Consider the following 18260-nt stretch of genomic DNA (forward strand, 5'->3'; position numbering starts at 1 on the left):
TCTTTGTCAATATCAAAGATGATGATAGAAGAGCCTTTTTTTCTTAGGTGCTTTCACAGTGAGGCCTAATGAGGGAATGGACACAATGACAATAATGGCTTCAGCCTCCCTCTCTCTCTCTTTGTTGCTGCTTTGATGAACACTTGCATTGCAGGTTTTCCTTTTATATATTATCCTGGTGGTTTTGAACTCATTTGTAGGATTGGCAACAACAGTATTTTTGACTGCCTCACTGGAATCAAATGAGAGTCAGCAGTAGGTTTGAGAAGCACCAGATGTGGCTTGTTCAAGATGACTTTCTCCTTATCTGTCAGTTTTGGTGCCTCACTTGTTGTCAAGGTAGGGGTCCTCAGCGCTTCTGCATAAGAACAGGAATGCTGTTGCATTTGGTTTTCCCTTTCTTCCTGTTAAGCCTCAAGTTTGGCATTGACTCTCTTGTCATGTACTCGAAGATCGAGCAAGAGAAATTCCATTTTGCTTCAAATTTGGATTATTTCTCCTCTTGTGGCTGATGTGATCCGATTTGTGGGTTGGGCCATTAGGGGCTCCAGCTCACAGCACAGGTTAGCACCTGTTCAGGAATACTTTTTTTAGGCAACTGTGAGGTGTCAACATGTGGGACATTGTATTAGTTAAATCTGGGAAGTCAGTCAGTTTGTTGGTGATAGGTAGGTTTTGGTTTGGTTGCATTCTGTTGTTTTTTTTTTGGAGTTTGGTTGCAACTCTCTCATAAATATTTGATACGCTAACTGACATATTTTGGGTCTTGAAATTTCTGAATCAGTGAGACTTCAGATTAGTGGGTTGGAATGTCAGTGATATTGTAGTGTGGCTCAAGCCAAGTCCGGCAAGGTATCACACTTGCGTTTAGCACTATTTGGCCCTTAGTTATAAAAGGGTGAATTTTTGGGCTAATTTTCCCAAGGGGAAAATTAGCTGAGGAAAAAATACAGAATGTTGAAATTGTTCTAGGATGAGGCAACTTTCTGTCAAGGGTTTCTAACAGTTTCACAGAAACAGTTAGCCAATCAAAATTGCAGTTGTTGCATCTCAGTCTGATGTTTCAAAGTGAATCAATGGGCAACCCCTTGGTTGTATTCCTCTTATCCTTTTTAACAAAATATATTTCCAGTTTCCCCTTGGAAAAACACAGAAAATTTTACTACCCAATGTGTTTAATTAAAATAGGGGAAAAATAAATAATAGACAGAATGAATAAATTTTTGATATTTGAAAAGAAATTTAAAATGTGATTTATTTGCATTTAATAATGGCATGTAATTTTACTGTAAAACTTGGTGCTACCAGTGTTGCTAGGCTTCAGCTGCTTGGGACCTATGTAATATCCACAAACATAGCAGAATGAACCCAGTGATAACTTACATCTTCATTTGGTAACCATAACAAACTGCATGGAAAAAAATCTTATTTTACAGGCTCATATATAGACTGATGAGCCAAAACACGACCAGTGAGTCATTATGCAAATCGAAGCAACTGCAGGTGAACTATGGTGCAGGTCGGGACACGGTATGAAAAACACCTGATACTGAGCTCCGTTAATCAGTGTTACTTTTGTTCTTCAGATGGGAAAGGCAGCAGACTTAAGTGAGTTTGATAAAGGCCAAATTGTAATGGCCAGGTGACTGGGTCAGAGCATATCCAAAATGGCACGGCTGGTGTGGTGCTCACGGTCAGCCGTGATTAGTACCTATCGAAAGTGGTCCGAGGAGGGGGAACCCATGAACCGCTGGCAAGATGTTGGACGACCACGGCTCGTCGATGCTCAAGGTGAGCAAAGGCTCTCCTGGATGGTATGTGGCAACAGAAGGGTAACTGTGACGCAACTAGTCGGTAATTGGAATGCTGGTGATGGGAGTAATGTCACAACACACAGTACATCAAACCATGCTGAAAATGGGGCTGTATAGCCGCAGGCCGCTTCAAGTGCCCATACTAACCACAGTTCACCAGCAACAGTACCTACAATGGGCACGTGAGCATCGAAACTGGACCTTGAGTGATTGGAAGAAGGTCGTCTGGTCCGATGAATCACGTTTCCTGTTGCACCATGTGGATGGCAGGGTACGTGTGTGTTGTTTACTTGGGGAAGTGATGGTGCCTGGATGCACCGTGGAACGAAAACAAGCTGGCGGCGGCAGTGTCATGCTTTAGGCGATGTTCTGCTGGTATACCCTGGATCAGAGTGCCCAGCACATCCATGTGCTGGGCACTCTGACATCTACCACCTACCTAAACATCATTGCTGACCAGGTACACCCTTTCATGGCAACGGTCTTCCCCTCTGGCGGTACCGTCTTTCAGCAGGATAATGTGCCATGCCACATCGCCTGGATTGTTCGAGACTGGTTCGTGGAACATGAGGAAGACTTCCAGGTATTGCCCTGGCCTCCAGATTCCCCATCAAGCATCTGTGGTTTATGTTGGAACAGCAACTCCGATCTGTGGTGTCTCAACCACAGACATTACAGGAGTTAAAGGATCTGCTGGTTACATGTTGGTACCAGATACCACAAGACAAATTTAGAAATCTAGTAGCGTTCATGCCTCGCTGGGTACGAGGTGTTTTGGCTGCACGTGGAGGACCAACATCATATTATGTAGGTGGTCATAATGTTTTGACTCATTGGTGTATATATCACAGTATCAACAAACTTATGTACAGTAAACCCCCGCTATTCGTGGGGTTTACGTTCCTGAGAAATGCCGCGAATACTGAGTTATTGCTCCCATAGTAATAAAGGGGTTCCGTTCCAAAGTATGAAATGTATAAGAAAAACTAGTCTAAAATTTTGTTTATGTATGTATTATATGTACCCTCATAATATGACTATGTACATAGACAGTACGTAGTGAAATGCAAGCATATGGCATCGAAATGAAAATAAGCAACAATTTAATATTAAATATAATATTTATTAGAAATTTCAAACAAATATTTCAAACCAGTGCCTTTGCTAGCTAAAAAACTTATCCCGCCAGTGCTATCACCAGTTTCGCTAAAGTGTTGTAAAGGAGTTTTGCCTTTTCACGAATGAGTGAACTTAACGGAATTTTATTTTGAGTTCGGTCTTCTATTCACAGATTTAAAGCCTTTTCGATTTTTTCTTTTCACGAATGAGTGAACTTAACGGAATTTTATTTTGAGTTCGGTCTTCTATTCACAGATTTAAAGCCTTTTCGATTTTTTCTAATTTAACTTCACGAGTTACAGAGCAAATTTTTGAGGCAATTAGCGCGTTTGATTGATCATACTGTTGACTCATTGATTTTATAATGTTTTGCCACTGAGGAGACACTTTCACCATTAGAAATTTTGTCTAATAACTCAATTTTATTTGCTAATGTCATCACCTTCTTTGATCTTTTCACATTTCCCTTGTTATTCGTAGCCATATTTTGTAGGGGTTAGAAAAGAATTTGTCCACAATAAAGTCACTTTCTTCCGTTAATACAATCGAAAAAGTCTGTTTTACACTGCAAAACGGTAGATTTATCACTTTTGGAAGCATATCAAAAAATTATAAGCATATACTTTTGGAAGCATATCAATTTATAAATTGATAAATTTGTTCAATTTATAAGCATATAAATTAAAAGCAAACGACGAAACCTTCCATGATAAGCACATAACACATACTGAACAAGGATTAGCGAGAAACATCCACGCTAGCAATTTTGTCACCCCTCTCCCCCCACCCACTGAGCGCTGTTTTGACCAGAAAAGATAATTTTAGCCACTCCCATGTTTTTTTATGGCGGAAAATGTTCACAGCGCTTTAAAATTCACACTTTTTTTAGGTTTTAGCATTAGCATTAGTAGAGGCATTTGATGGAAGAAAGCAAGCTTATGCAGCATCAGCCAAAAAAATAAAGTAAAATAAATAAATAAAAAATAACCACTTCCACTTCACCCCTCTGTTCGTTCGAAATACCTGTCCAGCTGAGCCTTAAACTTATTTAGGTTATCAACTTCCACGAAAAGGGATGGAAGTCTGTTCCACCTACCAACCACCCACTGGCTAAAGGCAAATTTCCGCACATCTATCCTACATCTGTCTTTCCTTTTCCTGTTTTCCAATTTGAATTTTGCCCTCAGCTGATTATTCTGAGCAAGAGGAAGAATCCCATCAGCATTGAGCATGCTCAAACCATTCAAAGCTTTGTACACCTCTATCAGATCACCTCGCTGGTGCCTAGTCTCCAGACACTATAATTCGCAAAACTTAAGCCTTTCTTCGTAAGAGCACCCCTTTGTTCCATTCACTAATCTTGTTGCCCTTCTCTGTACTCGTTCCAGCAGCTCTACATCCTTCTTGAAATGAGGCCTCCAGGCCTGTATACAGTACTCTAGGTGTGGCCTGACCATTGCCTTATACAAGGGAATAATCACCTCCTTATCCCTGCTAGAAAAATTCCTATATATCATTGACAATACACCATGAGCTACTCTTGCAGCCCGTCTGCACTGCTCAGAGAACTTCATATCTGCCTGCACAACCACCCCCAGGTCCCTTTCATTCTCTACCACTGTCAGTGTAGTACCACAGAGTTGATACGTTGCTCTGGGGTTGATGTTTCCCATATGTAGTACTTTACATTTGTCAATGTTAAACTTCATTTGCCACCTCTCAGCCCATCTGCTCAACCTTTCCAGATCCTGTTGCAGCAACATAGTGTCAGTAGTGTCCTTGACAACCCTGCCAACCTTTGTATCGTCTGCAAACTTGGACATTAAGCTTGATATACCATCATCAATATCATTTATAAATACAGAAAACAATAAAGGACCCAATACTGAACCCTGAGGGACTCCACTAATAACATTAGTCCATGATGAGCAGTGTCCATTGATTACCACTCTGTCTTCTCCCCCTCAACCACCCCTTTATCCATAGCAGCAATTTGCCTCCAATGCCACACTGCTCCAATTTGTGCAGCAGTCTTCCATGTGCAACAGTATCAAAAGCCTTTCTAATATCCAAATATATAATATCAAAGTTATTCCCTGCATCCAGTTCTTTTGTGTCTGCATCATAGTATGCAATCAAATTGGTCAGGCAAGACTTCACCTTAACAAAACCGTGCTGTGTCCGAGCTATAACTGAAGTCTTGTCTAGATGATCCTGCAGTGCTTCTTTAACCAGTGCCTCCATTAATTTTCCGGGAACAGAAGTTAAACTCACAAGTCTATAATTACTTGTGTCAGCCTTTGATCCTCCTTTGTGAATTGGGGTCACATTTGCACATCTCCAGTCCATGGATACTTCCCCTGAATCCAAGGAAGCTCTCATAATTATGGCTAAGGGTTTGCTTACTTCCTTTGCTGCCTCCTTTAATATAACTGGATAGATCCCATCCACCCCAGGTGCCTTTATTGTATTTATCTTCAACAATTTCTCCTCCACTTTACTCTCAGTTATTACAAGATTCTCTAGCTTACTGCCAGAGTTGAATACACCTCTGGCATTCCCCTCGCTGAATAACTCCTCATGTGTGAATGTCGATGCAAAATATTCATTTAGTTTGTTAGCTACCTGAGCAGGATCATCAACAGTTGACCCATCGATATCAAGTGGACCAATCTGATTCATCCCCTTCCTTCTGGAGTTTACATAAGTAAAGAACTCTTTGCTGTTTTTCTTCGCATCCCTTGCCAAGGATTTCTCGTAATCTGCCTTCGCCTGCCTAACCTCTTTTGTAACTTGGTTACAGATCAACTTGTATCTATCATAGGCTTCTTTGTCACGTGTTAATTTGTATGTATCCCATGCATTTTTCTTCTCTGCCATATGCCTCATTAGTTCATCTGACATCCATTTAGGCCTAAACCTTGAACAATATTTCTTAGTTGGTATGTAAAGCCTAGTAGCTTCCAAGATAAGTTCTTTGAATGCTTCCCATTTTGAATTTGCTGCTGGTAACATTATCAGTTGATCCCACTGTATAGAATTTAAATACTGTCTCAGTCCATCGTAGTCGCCTTTACGAAAGCAATACCCCTTCCCTTTACCCCTAATGGTAGTTACCTCTTTGAGTAAATCCCACTTCAGAACACTGTGATCACTGCCACCTAGTGGTTCATTTATCTGCAGATTCTTAATGCATGAAGAATCACTACTGATAATCAAATCAAGAGTATTACTCCCTCTAGTTGCCTCCCGAACATGCTGATTTAAAAACAATCATCCAATAAATCCACAAAACCCTTGCTTGTGTGTGAGTGACCAGCCCCCAAATTCCAGTCAATATCTGGGAAATTAAAATCCCCCATTATAAGACTCTCTGATTTACTGGTCCACTCTATTTCTCTGTACAGTTTCTTATTATACTCATCAGAGTCATTAGGCCTATAGCACACTCCTACTCTCAATTTTGATCTCCCAATGCTTATGTCACACCAAACTGACTCGGCACTGCACTGTCCAGCGATGTCGACTGGCTTCACTTCCTTGGATTTTATGTGTTTCTTAACTAATAGCAAAACCCCTCCTCCCTTCCTATCCTGTCTATCCTTTCTGTAGACATTGAACTCCCCAAATTCCAGTTCTGCATTCCTTATATCTGTGTGACACCACGTCTCTGAAATCCCAACAATATCTGCCTTTGATGTTTTGAGCAATACCTCAAATTCATCAAATTTATTTACTAAACTCCTAGCATTGGTGTACACACAAGTATACATGCACCTGCTCTTCCTCTTAGCCACCCTAACTCAACCCATGTGTTTACTTGTACCCCCATGATTCCCAGCAGTCTCTGAAATATCCTGCATCTTATTTTCCAGTCTGCTGCTCATTCCAATAGAAGCAGTGCAAGAAACACTTTCTCCTCTGCCAGTGGCTACTGTTAATCTATTAATCCTTGTATCCCCCAATCTAGCAGTTTTCCGACCCACCTAACACTGCCTCGATAGCATCAGCAAACATTCTTTCACCCTTTCTATTTAAGTGTATCCCATCCCTGTAGAAGCAGTCTCTCCTGTTAACAAGTACAGACCAGGCTGAAAAAAATTCTACCCCTTGAGCCTTGCACAATCTTTCCAGGGCCGAATTGATCGACAAGGCTCTCATCATATACTCCCTCCTATCGTGTCTGGGCAGAATTGCAGACACTTTCAAATTCAGCCCTAATTCACGGCTTTTTTTCATCAGTGACCTGTACTTGTTAAGTAATTCTGCCTGTCTCCTACTCTTAATATCATTAGTGCCAACGTGTACAACTGTATCACCTTTTGTGCTCTTAAAAGATGATATCTGCTCTACAATGTCATCAACCTTTGCCCCTGGCAGACATATCCTGGTCCTGTTCCACCTATCCTTTTTACAAAGCATGTTTCCCGTTTCCCTGACAATAGAGTCACCAACAACTACTAGTTTCTTTGGGACCAGCGCATTCTGCCTTGCGGGTTGCCGCTGTGTTGCGCGATGACCAAGTGCAAGCTCTGGCATTGGTGTTGGCAGCTGAGAGCTTGATGGGCCCCTCACTTGTAATCCTTCGAGGGCATCCACCCTGTCCTTCAAGCTCTCATATAGGCCCATAACAACGCTGAGTTGTCGCCTGATTTCCTTACACTCCTTGCATCGCGCACATACAAAGACAACCCCCATGGCAGTATCATGTCCCATACCTGACTGCTCCGCAAACATCAAGCAAATAGTGCATCTTAAAAGGCTGTGATTCAGAGGGCAACTGTTCCCCTCAGTTCTCCCCTGAGCCACAGCATTCCCATTAGCTTGAGCCTTTTGCTTTGCTACTTTGGTTTGAGTCATGATTTCGATTTACTTTCAATAAAATTTCAATTTCAGTACAAAATTAAATCCTAAACTTGTATCCCAACACAGTTATAACGCTATATTTATGTTTCAGTAACGAGTGTTATCTACGAAATCTACGAGTGTTATCTACGAAATATTTATGTTTCAGTAACGAGTGTTATCTACGAAATCCTTTTATATAACTTTCGTATCAAGTTATGTATTAATTATTTATTTTTACTAATTATTTATGTTACGTAACCTAAGTGATTATATGTATAGTTAAAAGTACAATTTAATTGCCAATGAAGTTCGACAAGATTAATAGATTTTACTGATTAATTTTCGCGTAACAATGGCGGCTATTTATGAACGGTAAACACGTGGATTTGATACCCTTTCCGATACTAAGTAATACCTACAAAATCTCTATCTAAGTTACTTTAAACTTAAGTACCGTAAATAGGAATATAAAGCTACTCTAGAAAATAAGTTATTATGTCAATTTAAACTAATAAAGCAGAAAATAAATCAGAAAAAACTTCTCTGTTCCAAGAGCGGCAGAAAGGCACGTCCGCACAGGCAACCCTCGTTTTATTGTATGTTAAATCAGCAACCGCGAATACAGATACCGTGAATAGCTGGGGTTTACTGTACATATAAATGTTGTGAAGACATAAAACCTTCAGTTACAAAAAACATGAACATCTTCAATTACTGTAAAATATACTAGAGAAAAGCCAATGACACCATTTGATTTTGCACACAAATTACTCATAAGAAACAGTTTAATATAAGCATCAATCTTTTTTTATTATATAGTGTAATCCATTCATCTCATTTCAGAAATTTTAATTATGCTGTACGATTTCATGTAGCCGATTACATATTACGATGTACAAAAACAGTTTGACAAATTGTAAACATTGTCCTTTTAGAAATTTAAAAATCTGAGTGATTTTTTTATAATTAGGTAGATGCCCCCTCTTTAATATATAAAAAAAATATATATTTACTACAAATTCAAGTTAAACACTTGGCCCACATCTTCAATACTGCATAAGGTCTGGAATCCTCATTTTAGGAAGGATCTGTTGGAACAGGTGCAGGGAAGAGTAACCACATTAGTGAGGGGAACAAAAGGCTACCCTCCGCAAGAAAGGCTTCAGTTCGCAAATTGCAACATTTGGAGAGTAGGCACATGTGAGAAGATATGGTTGAGATGTTTAAGGCTTTGAATGGATTGAATAAGCTCAGTGCTGATGGAATCCTTCTTCTTTCTCAGAGTACACATATGGGGGGGGGAGAGAATTAACTCAAATTGAGGAAGGATGATTGCATGATGTGTGTGCAGAAATTTGCCTTTAGCCAGCAGGTAGTTGATTGTTGGAATAAACTTCCATCTGCTGCTGTAGAAGTGAGATTTTTGAATAAATTCAAGGAACAACTAGACAAACTATTAGAGGGGATGGAGAGGTGAATATGGAGAGTGGGGTTTTTTGGCCGAAGCCTACTTTATTGCTGCTGTTCATACTTCTCATCACATATTGAGCAAAATTCTTTGTTTATTGGTTCTTAGTAATAATTACAAAAGTGGTCCAATTCTGTAATCTTCCAAAATGACATTTTGAACATGTTTTGGGATTCATTTTCACGGCGAGAAGTTCTGCTTCTCAGCTAGTCATCTCCATTTGCAACAAAGAATTTTGCTTATTATGTGGTGAGAAGTGTGTAATTTTAACTTGAATTTATAAAAATTACCAAGTTTTTGTTTAAAACTAATTGCAAAAGACAAGAAGCAGCACACTGAAACTGCTTGTACAAATAATTAATTTGTTCAAGCATTTAATTTTTTATAAAAATAATGTATGCTTCATGCTGTTGTGAATTTTCATTTGGTAATTAAACTGGTTTGTTATTGTTATACCACAGTACTTTTAATTTAGTTAATTGCATGTTTTTAACATTTTATTTATATGTACCTTGTTTAAATTACATAAGAAATGTCATATTATGATTAGGATACTATTGTTTTTTGTTATACAAAATTACTTGTTTTAAATGACTCTCTCAAGTGCTTATGTTTTGTAAGATGGTTACTATGTCTTAATAACAATGTTAGATGCACTTTTAGGATGACCTTTAAGGTGAATCAAATACGGAGGCATAACTTCTTGCCCTAGGTGTATATACAGTGTAACTTGCTTATAACGATTGTGTTTTTGGACAGCTAATTTCCCCTCACTAAAGACAAGAGTTATTATATCCGACACTGAAAAATATGTATGCAGGCATGGATGTATCAGAAAATTTAATTAATGTAAATTGTACGTGGTCAATTTAAATTACATACCCACAGAGTACAAAATCATATATGGCCCAAGAACATTCCTCAGTTTCCAAAATTTCATATTTCCTCTAGGAAATTAGCAGCTCTTTGGTAATTGTATTGTAGCTTTAAGGGACAGTTTCCAAACTTATCAGTCACACAGCCATTAGATTTGTGGAAGGGAGTATCAAGTTGCTGTACACCATAATAAAGCAAGGGCCAACAAAACATGTTTCTCTTTGATTGATTTGTTCATATATGCTGCACTGCATTTCTGATTATGAAAGGATTTTGTAAATTACAATGAACACTATATGATAGTCAAAAAATTCACAGAAAAAAAAAAAAAAAAAACTAAAAACAAAGTAGAATTTTGTTTGCTAAGGTCCTATCTCATCAGACAATACAAAGCCTTAGTAAAAAAAAGAAAAGGATATCTTATTTGAATAACCTCTTAATGCTTCCTTCAAGCTCTGTCAAGAACTACCTGAACCATTGGATAAAGTCCTGGAAATGAAATCACCAGTGAACCAACGCATATAGCAAGTCTGTTGTGCAGTGTAAAAATGGAATATTTGTGTTTTGTCTCATACCACTCTAGTTCTCTGTATTTTAATATTGTTTATTATTATTTAAATAAGTTTTAGAAAACAATATATATTACTGCTGAATAATTTTTTCTCTCTTATGTTTACTGGACTGAGGAGAAAAAAGGCAGTGAAACAAATACAGTACAAAAAAAGAATTTAGAGGGCATGAAACATTCATAAGTTATTTTGCTCAGAAGAGAATTTCATATTTGGTAATTATACTAATTGGTACTTGGTTTAAGTTGAGAAACTAGTATCCAACGAAATTATTATTCTAGTGAGCTTAAAGAGGGTTTTGTTAAATCCAGGAAACAACATAGTTAAATAACACTATATAAATGACCCCAACAAATGCACTATGTTCTAGTTCCTCTGTGTATACCTGTATGTGCACACACACACATATATATGGAAGCTGATTATCTGATTAGATCCTCTTGAATATTTGTAAGTTGAATATCTTTGTACTAACTGCTCTTTGACTTTTGAAGTTTAGTAAATAGATTATTGTAGCCCATCAATGTTACAATGGTCAATGGCTGTGGCATTATTTACCTTGTATATTATCCATCAGTCAAAGTATAAATAATTAGTTGTAGGATTAACATAAAGGCAAAGAATTGAGATTGTAAAACTGTTATAGACAAGAAAGCTATGCAGAGTGGCCGGCCCTCAGAGAATATCATTTCCGGAATTAGATTTGTCATGGACTATTACTTCTCAGGTTAAGCAATTTGAGTTCACAAGGAAGTTTGAAGAAATGAGATGCATAATGAAACTCCCATTCATTTTGGTAATTAGACAAGAAATAAATCCAGCTTAACAGTTTGATTTATCTCATGTCTATTCTTTGCCACAAAATGAATGGCATCAAGCAGCACTGCAGTTGCTGAACAATACTGTTCATAGGTGGCACTTCTTATGAGAGTTCAGTGGGACAGAAGTATATTACATATCAGGATCTTCATTCAGAGCACATATAAAGGTAACAGGTATCTGTTACCTTTATGCCTCATGCCATAAAGGTAACAGATACTTACAAAAAATTATTTTCAGGACTGCCTCAAATCATGCATTTAATTAGCTTCACATCCCAAAGACTAGTGATAGTGAAGGAGATGGCCATTTGTATAATTTTGCACACTTGCATTTTTTGACATGAATAATATATTCCCAACCTTGAGGTCCTTTTTTAAGATGACATTGATATAGCCAGCCTTACAGGCCATATCAGTGAATCTTGGTCAAAACTGCCATTGCACTAGATTATACTCTCAAACTATTAAGATTCCTGCAGATCGCTGTAATTTATGAATTTTTATAAAATTAATGTATCCCTTTAAGTAGCACCACCATGTTGATCATTTTCTTTTAGGCACATTTTACAAACTAATTTCAAAAATAAAAGTGAATCGGATTTATGTCTACTAAATATTATGTGATATCTGAAGTGACAAAAAAGAAGGTAGAAAATATAACTGTGAGAAGTATTAAAAATTCATATTATACAATTTTGTATTCATATTTCAAGAGTCATTAAAGGCAATTAAAAACATAAAAAAACTAAGATTTTTAATGGATCTGGTCAAATTTTTGTAAAACGTTTTTCAAGAATCACCATTTAAGTCAACTTTAAAACTTTTTAATATTTATTGTAATACAATTTTAACAACTGTTAATATATGAATACAAAATTATATTATACAAATTTTTAAGTTTGTATAGTTATATAATTTTTTTTGTTGTTTCACATATGAAGTAAAATTTAGTGCACACATATCAAATGTACTTTTTTTGAAATATTTTTGAAGTACATTTTCACGGTGCACTTATAAAAGTTGTCAACCCTTTAGCCATTCTATTTGCTGTAGAAGATTTGACACTGAGAATGTATTGATTGTGGCTGTGGAATATTCTTTCTGAGTGATGCAGCCATAAAATATTTGAAGAAGAATAGTTTGTATCCACATTGTAAAGGGCAGATGAATATCATTGTGTATTAGATACCACATAATGTCCAATATTATTTCTAGTACTGTTGTATAACAATTTCTCTGTAGACTAGGCACCTGTGAGGTAATCTGATTGGGGTGTTTAAGGCTTTGAATGGCTTAATTTTGCTGATGGAATTCTTCCTCTTTCTAAGGCACATGAGGGGACATAAATTCACATTGAGAAAGGATGTTGCAGAATAGATGTGCGGAAGTTTGTCTTCAGCCAACAGATGGTTGATTGCTGGAATAAGTGTTCATCCGTTGTTGTGGAAGTGGACAGTTTTGAATATTCAAGGAAGAAGTAGACAAACTATTGGAGCAGATGGATAGGTGAATTTTTTTTTTTTTTTGCTGATACTGTATAAGCTTGCTTTCTTGCATCATTTGTTACTATTAATACTAATACTACTAAGGATGGGGGTGCAGGAATGTTGCATTGTCACTTTTTTAAAAAGGTGAAGACCTGTCAGAGATTTTGTTTGCTAAAATTGATTTATGTGATGGCTTCCATTTTCTCTTTCTCTCTCTCTCTCTCTCTCTCTCTCTCTCTCTCTCTCTCTCTCTCTCTCTCTCTCTCTCTCTCTCTCTCTCTCTCTCTCTCTCTCTCTCTCACACACACACACACACACACAAAAGCCAGATCAATTGGTTGTCCCTGGCAAGCAGAAAATCATGTAAATGCCTGTCTTCAAGGCATTCTGCAACTTGATATAAATCATTTCAGTAGGCTATTAAACATTTCACCTTCATGTTAGATATCCCATAGGAGAGGGAGGGTGAGGACCTTTAGCTATTTCAGTGCTACCTCTTAGGTGTTGTTGGTCCATACTACTGATGGCATAAACAACACTTCCATATATTGAAGTTTTTCTATATGCATGCTGTTCCTACTTAAATTTAGACCTTGATACATTCTCTGAGGGCACCTGCAGTTTTGCTGTATTTGCTTTGTATGGACTCTCAGTGTCATCTAGTTTTCAAGTATGATACTATTATCTTATTTGTTTCATTGTTGATGGAGCTTGTGTTTTTATTAATGTTGCCTCTGCCATTATTTGTTTCATGACTGATGATGCTGTTCTCAGGGTATACTTTTGGAAACTGTTTCCGTAGCTATAAAACATCAATGAATCTTATTTTGGAAGTGTTGGTGAGAATGGTCATATCTCTATTCAGGAGATATGGTCATTTTAATATCAAGTAACTTTATGAGTTCCCTGGATCAGCCTGGATGATTTATTTAAATTTAAAAAAAAAAAAAGAATTTAGAAAAAAATCATGCCAGAATATATAGTTCTTGAGTATATATATATATATATATATATTTTTTTTTGTTAATCAGGGAGTGTTTGTCCTTTCTCCTGTGAAATCTGCTTCCAAAGCAACGGCAGTCCCTGTGTCACTACCTAAATCTCCACGCCGTATTGCTCCTGCCACAAATGCTCCTTTATCTCCCTTGCTTGCTGGTTCCAAAGTAACTATTGTAACAACTGCTATTTCTACTGCTAGTACTTCAGTTGTTCAGGCCAAATCACCAACAGGACAATCTTCACCAACAAAAGTTATTTTGAAACCTGTTCCAGTAAGTGATTTTTTTTTGCCCTCACACTATTCAAATAATCTTACTAGTTAAGTGTACATTATAATGTTAATATAGCTTTGAAAAATTTATTACAAATGTAATAAATTCTTAACTTCCTTTGTCTGAATGAATTCTCTCATTATTTAAGCCTTTTCAAAATAGAGAAACCTGCACTAATAATTAATAAATTCAACTTGAAGTTCTTGAAAAAAATTTTCTTGTATGTCTGCATGCATATTCGTATATAAATTAAACAAAATTAATTAATTAGAAATATGATTTCTGTTTGCTGATCTACATGAAGTCAAACTGGAACAAAAGTCCTTAACATTTTAATCAACTAATTACATCAAAATATGAATGGGCATTTCTGTTTATTTCCCTTGTAGATGTTAATAGAACAGAGTATAAGTTGCGCTATTTCTCCAGTATCATACTTTAAAATTATAATATATATATTTTTTAACCATGTCAGATTTAGCAGTTCTTGTTCTGTTTGATATAGGTTAATGTACCAGATAACAACTCATAAGGAGCATCAATTTTGAATAATTCAGTTACTTCAATCTTTATAAATTTCTGTATAGATATTGAAATTTTACAGTTGTTTTTATGGAAAAAACATAAATCTTATTTATTTTTTTTCCATAAATTACAGTAGCATTACCATGTAATGTAGCATTTCTTTTTAGTTGTTTGCCTTTTCCTACCTTTAAATCTTTAAAAGACCCTTGTCCCCCCCCCCTTGTGTGGGACTTAATTTCATTAGTAATAGAGTTGGACTGGTTTATCTGAGAACCTATATAGTTGAAATTCTGAACATGCTCAAATCAGAAACTGCTGGTCCTTAAATTTTCCACGTTATCTGCCATTCTCCAGGCTTCCTAAGTCCTCTTCCAGGCTTCCTAAGTCCTCTTCTTTCCAGCCTAGCCACTGTTTCCTTTAGTGCTCCTTTAGTCCTACTGATAATAACGACATCATTAACTTATGCACAGACGTGCACTGTCTTTGTGCCTGTGTATCCAGTCACTTCAATAACACCAGTGATAATGTCAAAGGGAGTCATCAACTCATCAATTCTCACCACTGCTTTAGAGCCAGCCAGGGTTGCTTTTATGAGCCTAACAATCTTTACAGGTATGCCCAAGAGAAGGAGATCACTTATCATTTCCTCTCTATTGAGGGAATCAAAAGCTTGTTTGAAGTCTACGTATAGGTTAAATAAGTGTATATTATATTCAAATGCTTTTTCCTGTATCTGCCTCAAGATGAAAATCTGGTCAGTTATTGAGTGATTGGGTCTGAAACCACACTCATTCTCCAATGATTTTCTCTGAATATGCTGCCAGTCTGTTATAAATAACTCCCAACAACACCTTGTAAGTAATACTCAGCAATGTAATACCTCTATAGTTAGAGCAAAGCTGTTTATCACCCTTCTTGCGAATTGGCTGTATGATTTAAAGTGTCCATTATCTGGGATTTTTCTCCCCAGACCATATTAATAGTATCAGATTATGTATTCTTCTCCATAGTGTCACTCCGCTGTTCTTGAGCAACTCTGCAGTTATTCCATAAGCTCCCGTGCTTTAAAGTTCTTTAAGCACTTAATAACTTTTCGAATTTCTTCGAAGCTAGGGTGTTCAATGCATGGTTCTACTGTACTGTATAGTACAATAGCTGTTTTGTTTCCGTCTTACCCCCTATCAAGATGCTCTCAAAATATCTTTCCACCATTTCAGAACCTTTCTCTCAGTCATCAAGTTTCTTTCACTATCTCTACATGCAGTAGCTTTTGATCGGAATTCCTGCATACTTTCTTTAATCTTCTTATAAAACTTTCTACTTTCCTTCTTGTTGTAATGTTCCACCTTTTTGTCGACCTTCCTCCTCAAGGCTTTTCTCTTTTTCTTTCTACATATTCTAGCTGCGGCAATCCGTTTTTCCTTGTAGTGTTCACTATTCGCTCTGCTGTCCACTGCAAACATTTCACCCTGTCTCTCAATTTCTATCATTCCTCGTTTCTTGGTCTTGAGGTCTCACCCATTATGCGTGCTGCACCAGAACTGCATCCTTTGTGCAAGTCCATTCATCTTCAATCTTGTCACTGTTTTCCTGTTCCTGCAGTCTTCAGGCCAACTCTGCCTAGTACTTTGATTCAACAAGTCTGTCTTTCAATTCCTCTACTGCTTAATTTTCTTAACCTTTCCTCTTGCTATTAGGGTTATTTTATACCTCAGTCTGGCTCCCACTAGGAAAGATCAGAATCAGAGCTGGTGCCCCGAAAAGAACAGACATTTTCTATTGCAGTAGTCCACTTCTTAGAGACCAGTACATGATTAATCTGATTAGCCTGATTTGTACCAGGGATTTTCCATGTACCTTTATGAATATTCTTTCTTGGAAACCAGGTACTCGTGACCTTAAAGTTGTTGACAGCAGCAAATTGTGCTACTCTAAGACCATTACGTTTTGTTTCTTTATGAAGGCTGTCTCTCCCAAATAGACCCATGAAAAGTCTTCCCTGCCTAGTTTAGCATTGAAGTCACCAAAAGTTATAATAGCATCATGTCTTTGAATTCTTTCACACACAGCCTCCCCATATGCACTAGGAAAACAAAAATAAGAGTAGGAGTGTGTTATAAGCTTGATGCTTATGATGAGTATAACAAACACCTGTACAGGCATATAGATTGGGTGAGTAAATCAGAATGTCTTATATTGGAGGAGTTTAACTTTCCAGATGTTGACTGGACCCTGTGGGTTGGTCACTCACACAGTAGCACGACTTCTTTGGATTTTTTGGATGATTGTTTCTTACACCAGCATATTAGAGAAGCAACAAGGGAAAGCAATACTCTTGATCTGATTATCAGTAGTGACCTTTCATGCATTAACAATCTGCAGATAGCACCTACTAGGTGGCAGTGGTCACAGTGTATTGATATGGATTTACTTAGAGATGTAACTACTGTCAAGGGCAGAGAGAAGGCTTTTGCTTTCGTAAAAATGATTACAGCAGTGTCAGATAGATTTTAAATTCTATGCGCTAGGACCAACTGAAAAAGTTACTAACAGCAAATTCTAAATGAAAAACATTCAGGAATATAATCATAGAAACTACTAGGCTTTTCATACCAATTAAGAAATACTGTTCAAGGTTTAGTCCTAAATGGATGTTAGATGAATTAATGAGCTTTGTGGCAAAAAATTATTATTATTATTATTATTATTCATATGGTGCAAGGAAGCCTGAGGTTTATGCTGCACCAGGCAAAAAAAAAAATAATAAATAATTTCTGAATTACCCAGAGAGAGAGAGAGAGAGAGAGAGAGAGAGAGAGAGAGAGAGAGAGAGAAAAGTAGACAGGAATCACCAAGAAAGAGAAGAATGATGATATCCAGCTCAGGACCCTGGGTGTGCCAAGCCCATACTCACCAAATGTGAGTCCCTAAAATGTATGGGATGCTTTTCAATTATCAGGTGATACAGATGCTTACAGTACATGTAAACTAGTTTGCAGTCAGGTTACAAAGGTGGTTAGGCGAGTTAAGGCAGATTACGATTTTCTTTGATGGCGAAGAATGCAAAGAAAAGCAGCAAATATTTCTTTATGTAAACACTAGAAGAAATGGGACAAATCACATTGGTCCTTTACATACGAGTCGTTTAACTGTAGATAATCCTGTTCAGGTTGATGACAAATTTAATAGCTATTTTGCATCTATATTCACACATGAGGAATTTTTTAGGAATGGGGATGCTGGAAGTTTGTCAAATTCTGACAGGGAGCTAAATGATTTTTCTGATAACTGAGAGAAAAGCTATGTTAAGCCCTAATGTAAGAAAGTTACTTGGAATGGATAGGATCTATCTGATTATGTTAAAGGAGGCAGGAAAGCAAATCCTTAGCCATGATTATGAGAAAATCCTTAGATTTGGGGAAGGTCTCTGTGAATTTGAGATATAAAAATGTATTCCCAATT

At 37.1% G+C, this 18260-nt stretch overlaps 1 protein-coding gene across 3 annotated transcripts in view; it reads left to right on the top strand.

Annotated features, from left to right (window-relative positions):
* Positions 1-18260, top strand: part of LOC150083665 (protein lin-54 homolog) — a 270775-nt gene that overhangs the window by 94281 nt on the left and 158234 nt on the right. For all 3 annotated transcript variants that reach the window (XM_090378108.1, XM_090378106.1, XM_090378107.1), the window contains exon 3: positions 14038-14273. In XM_090378108.1, coding sequence (XP_090234234.1) covers positions 14038-14273 — 236 coding nt within the window. The remainder of the gene's footprint in view (positions 1-14037; positions 14274-18260) is intronic.

The sequence above is a fragment of the Mastigoproctus giganteus genome, chromosome 7 (genome assembly GCF_048544385.1).
Source record: "Mastigoproctus giganteus isolate SK-2022 chromosome 7, ASM4854438v1, whole genome shotgun sequence".
NCBI classification, from domain to species: domain Eukaryota; kingdom Metazoa; phylum Arthropoda; class Arachnida; order Uropygi; family Thelyphonidae; genus Mastigoproctus; species Mastigoproctus giganteus.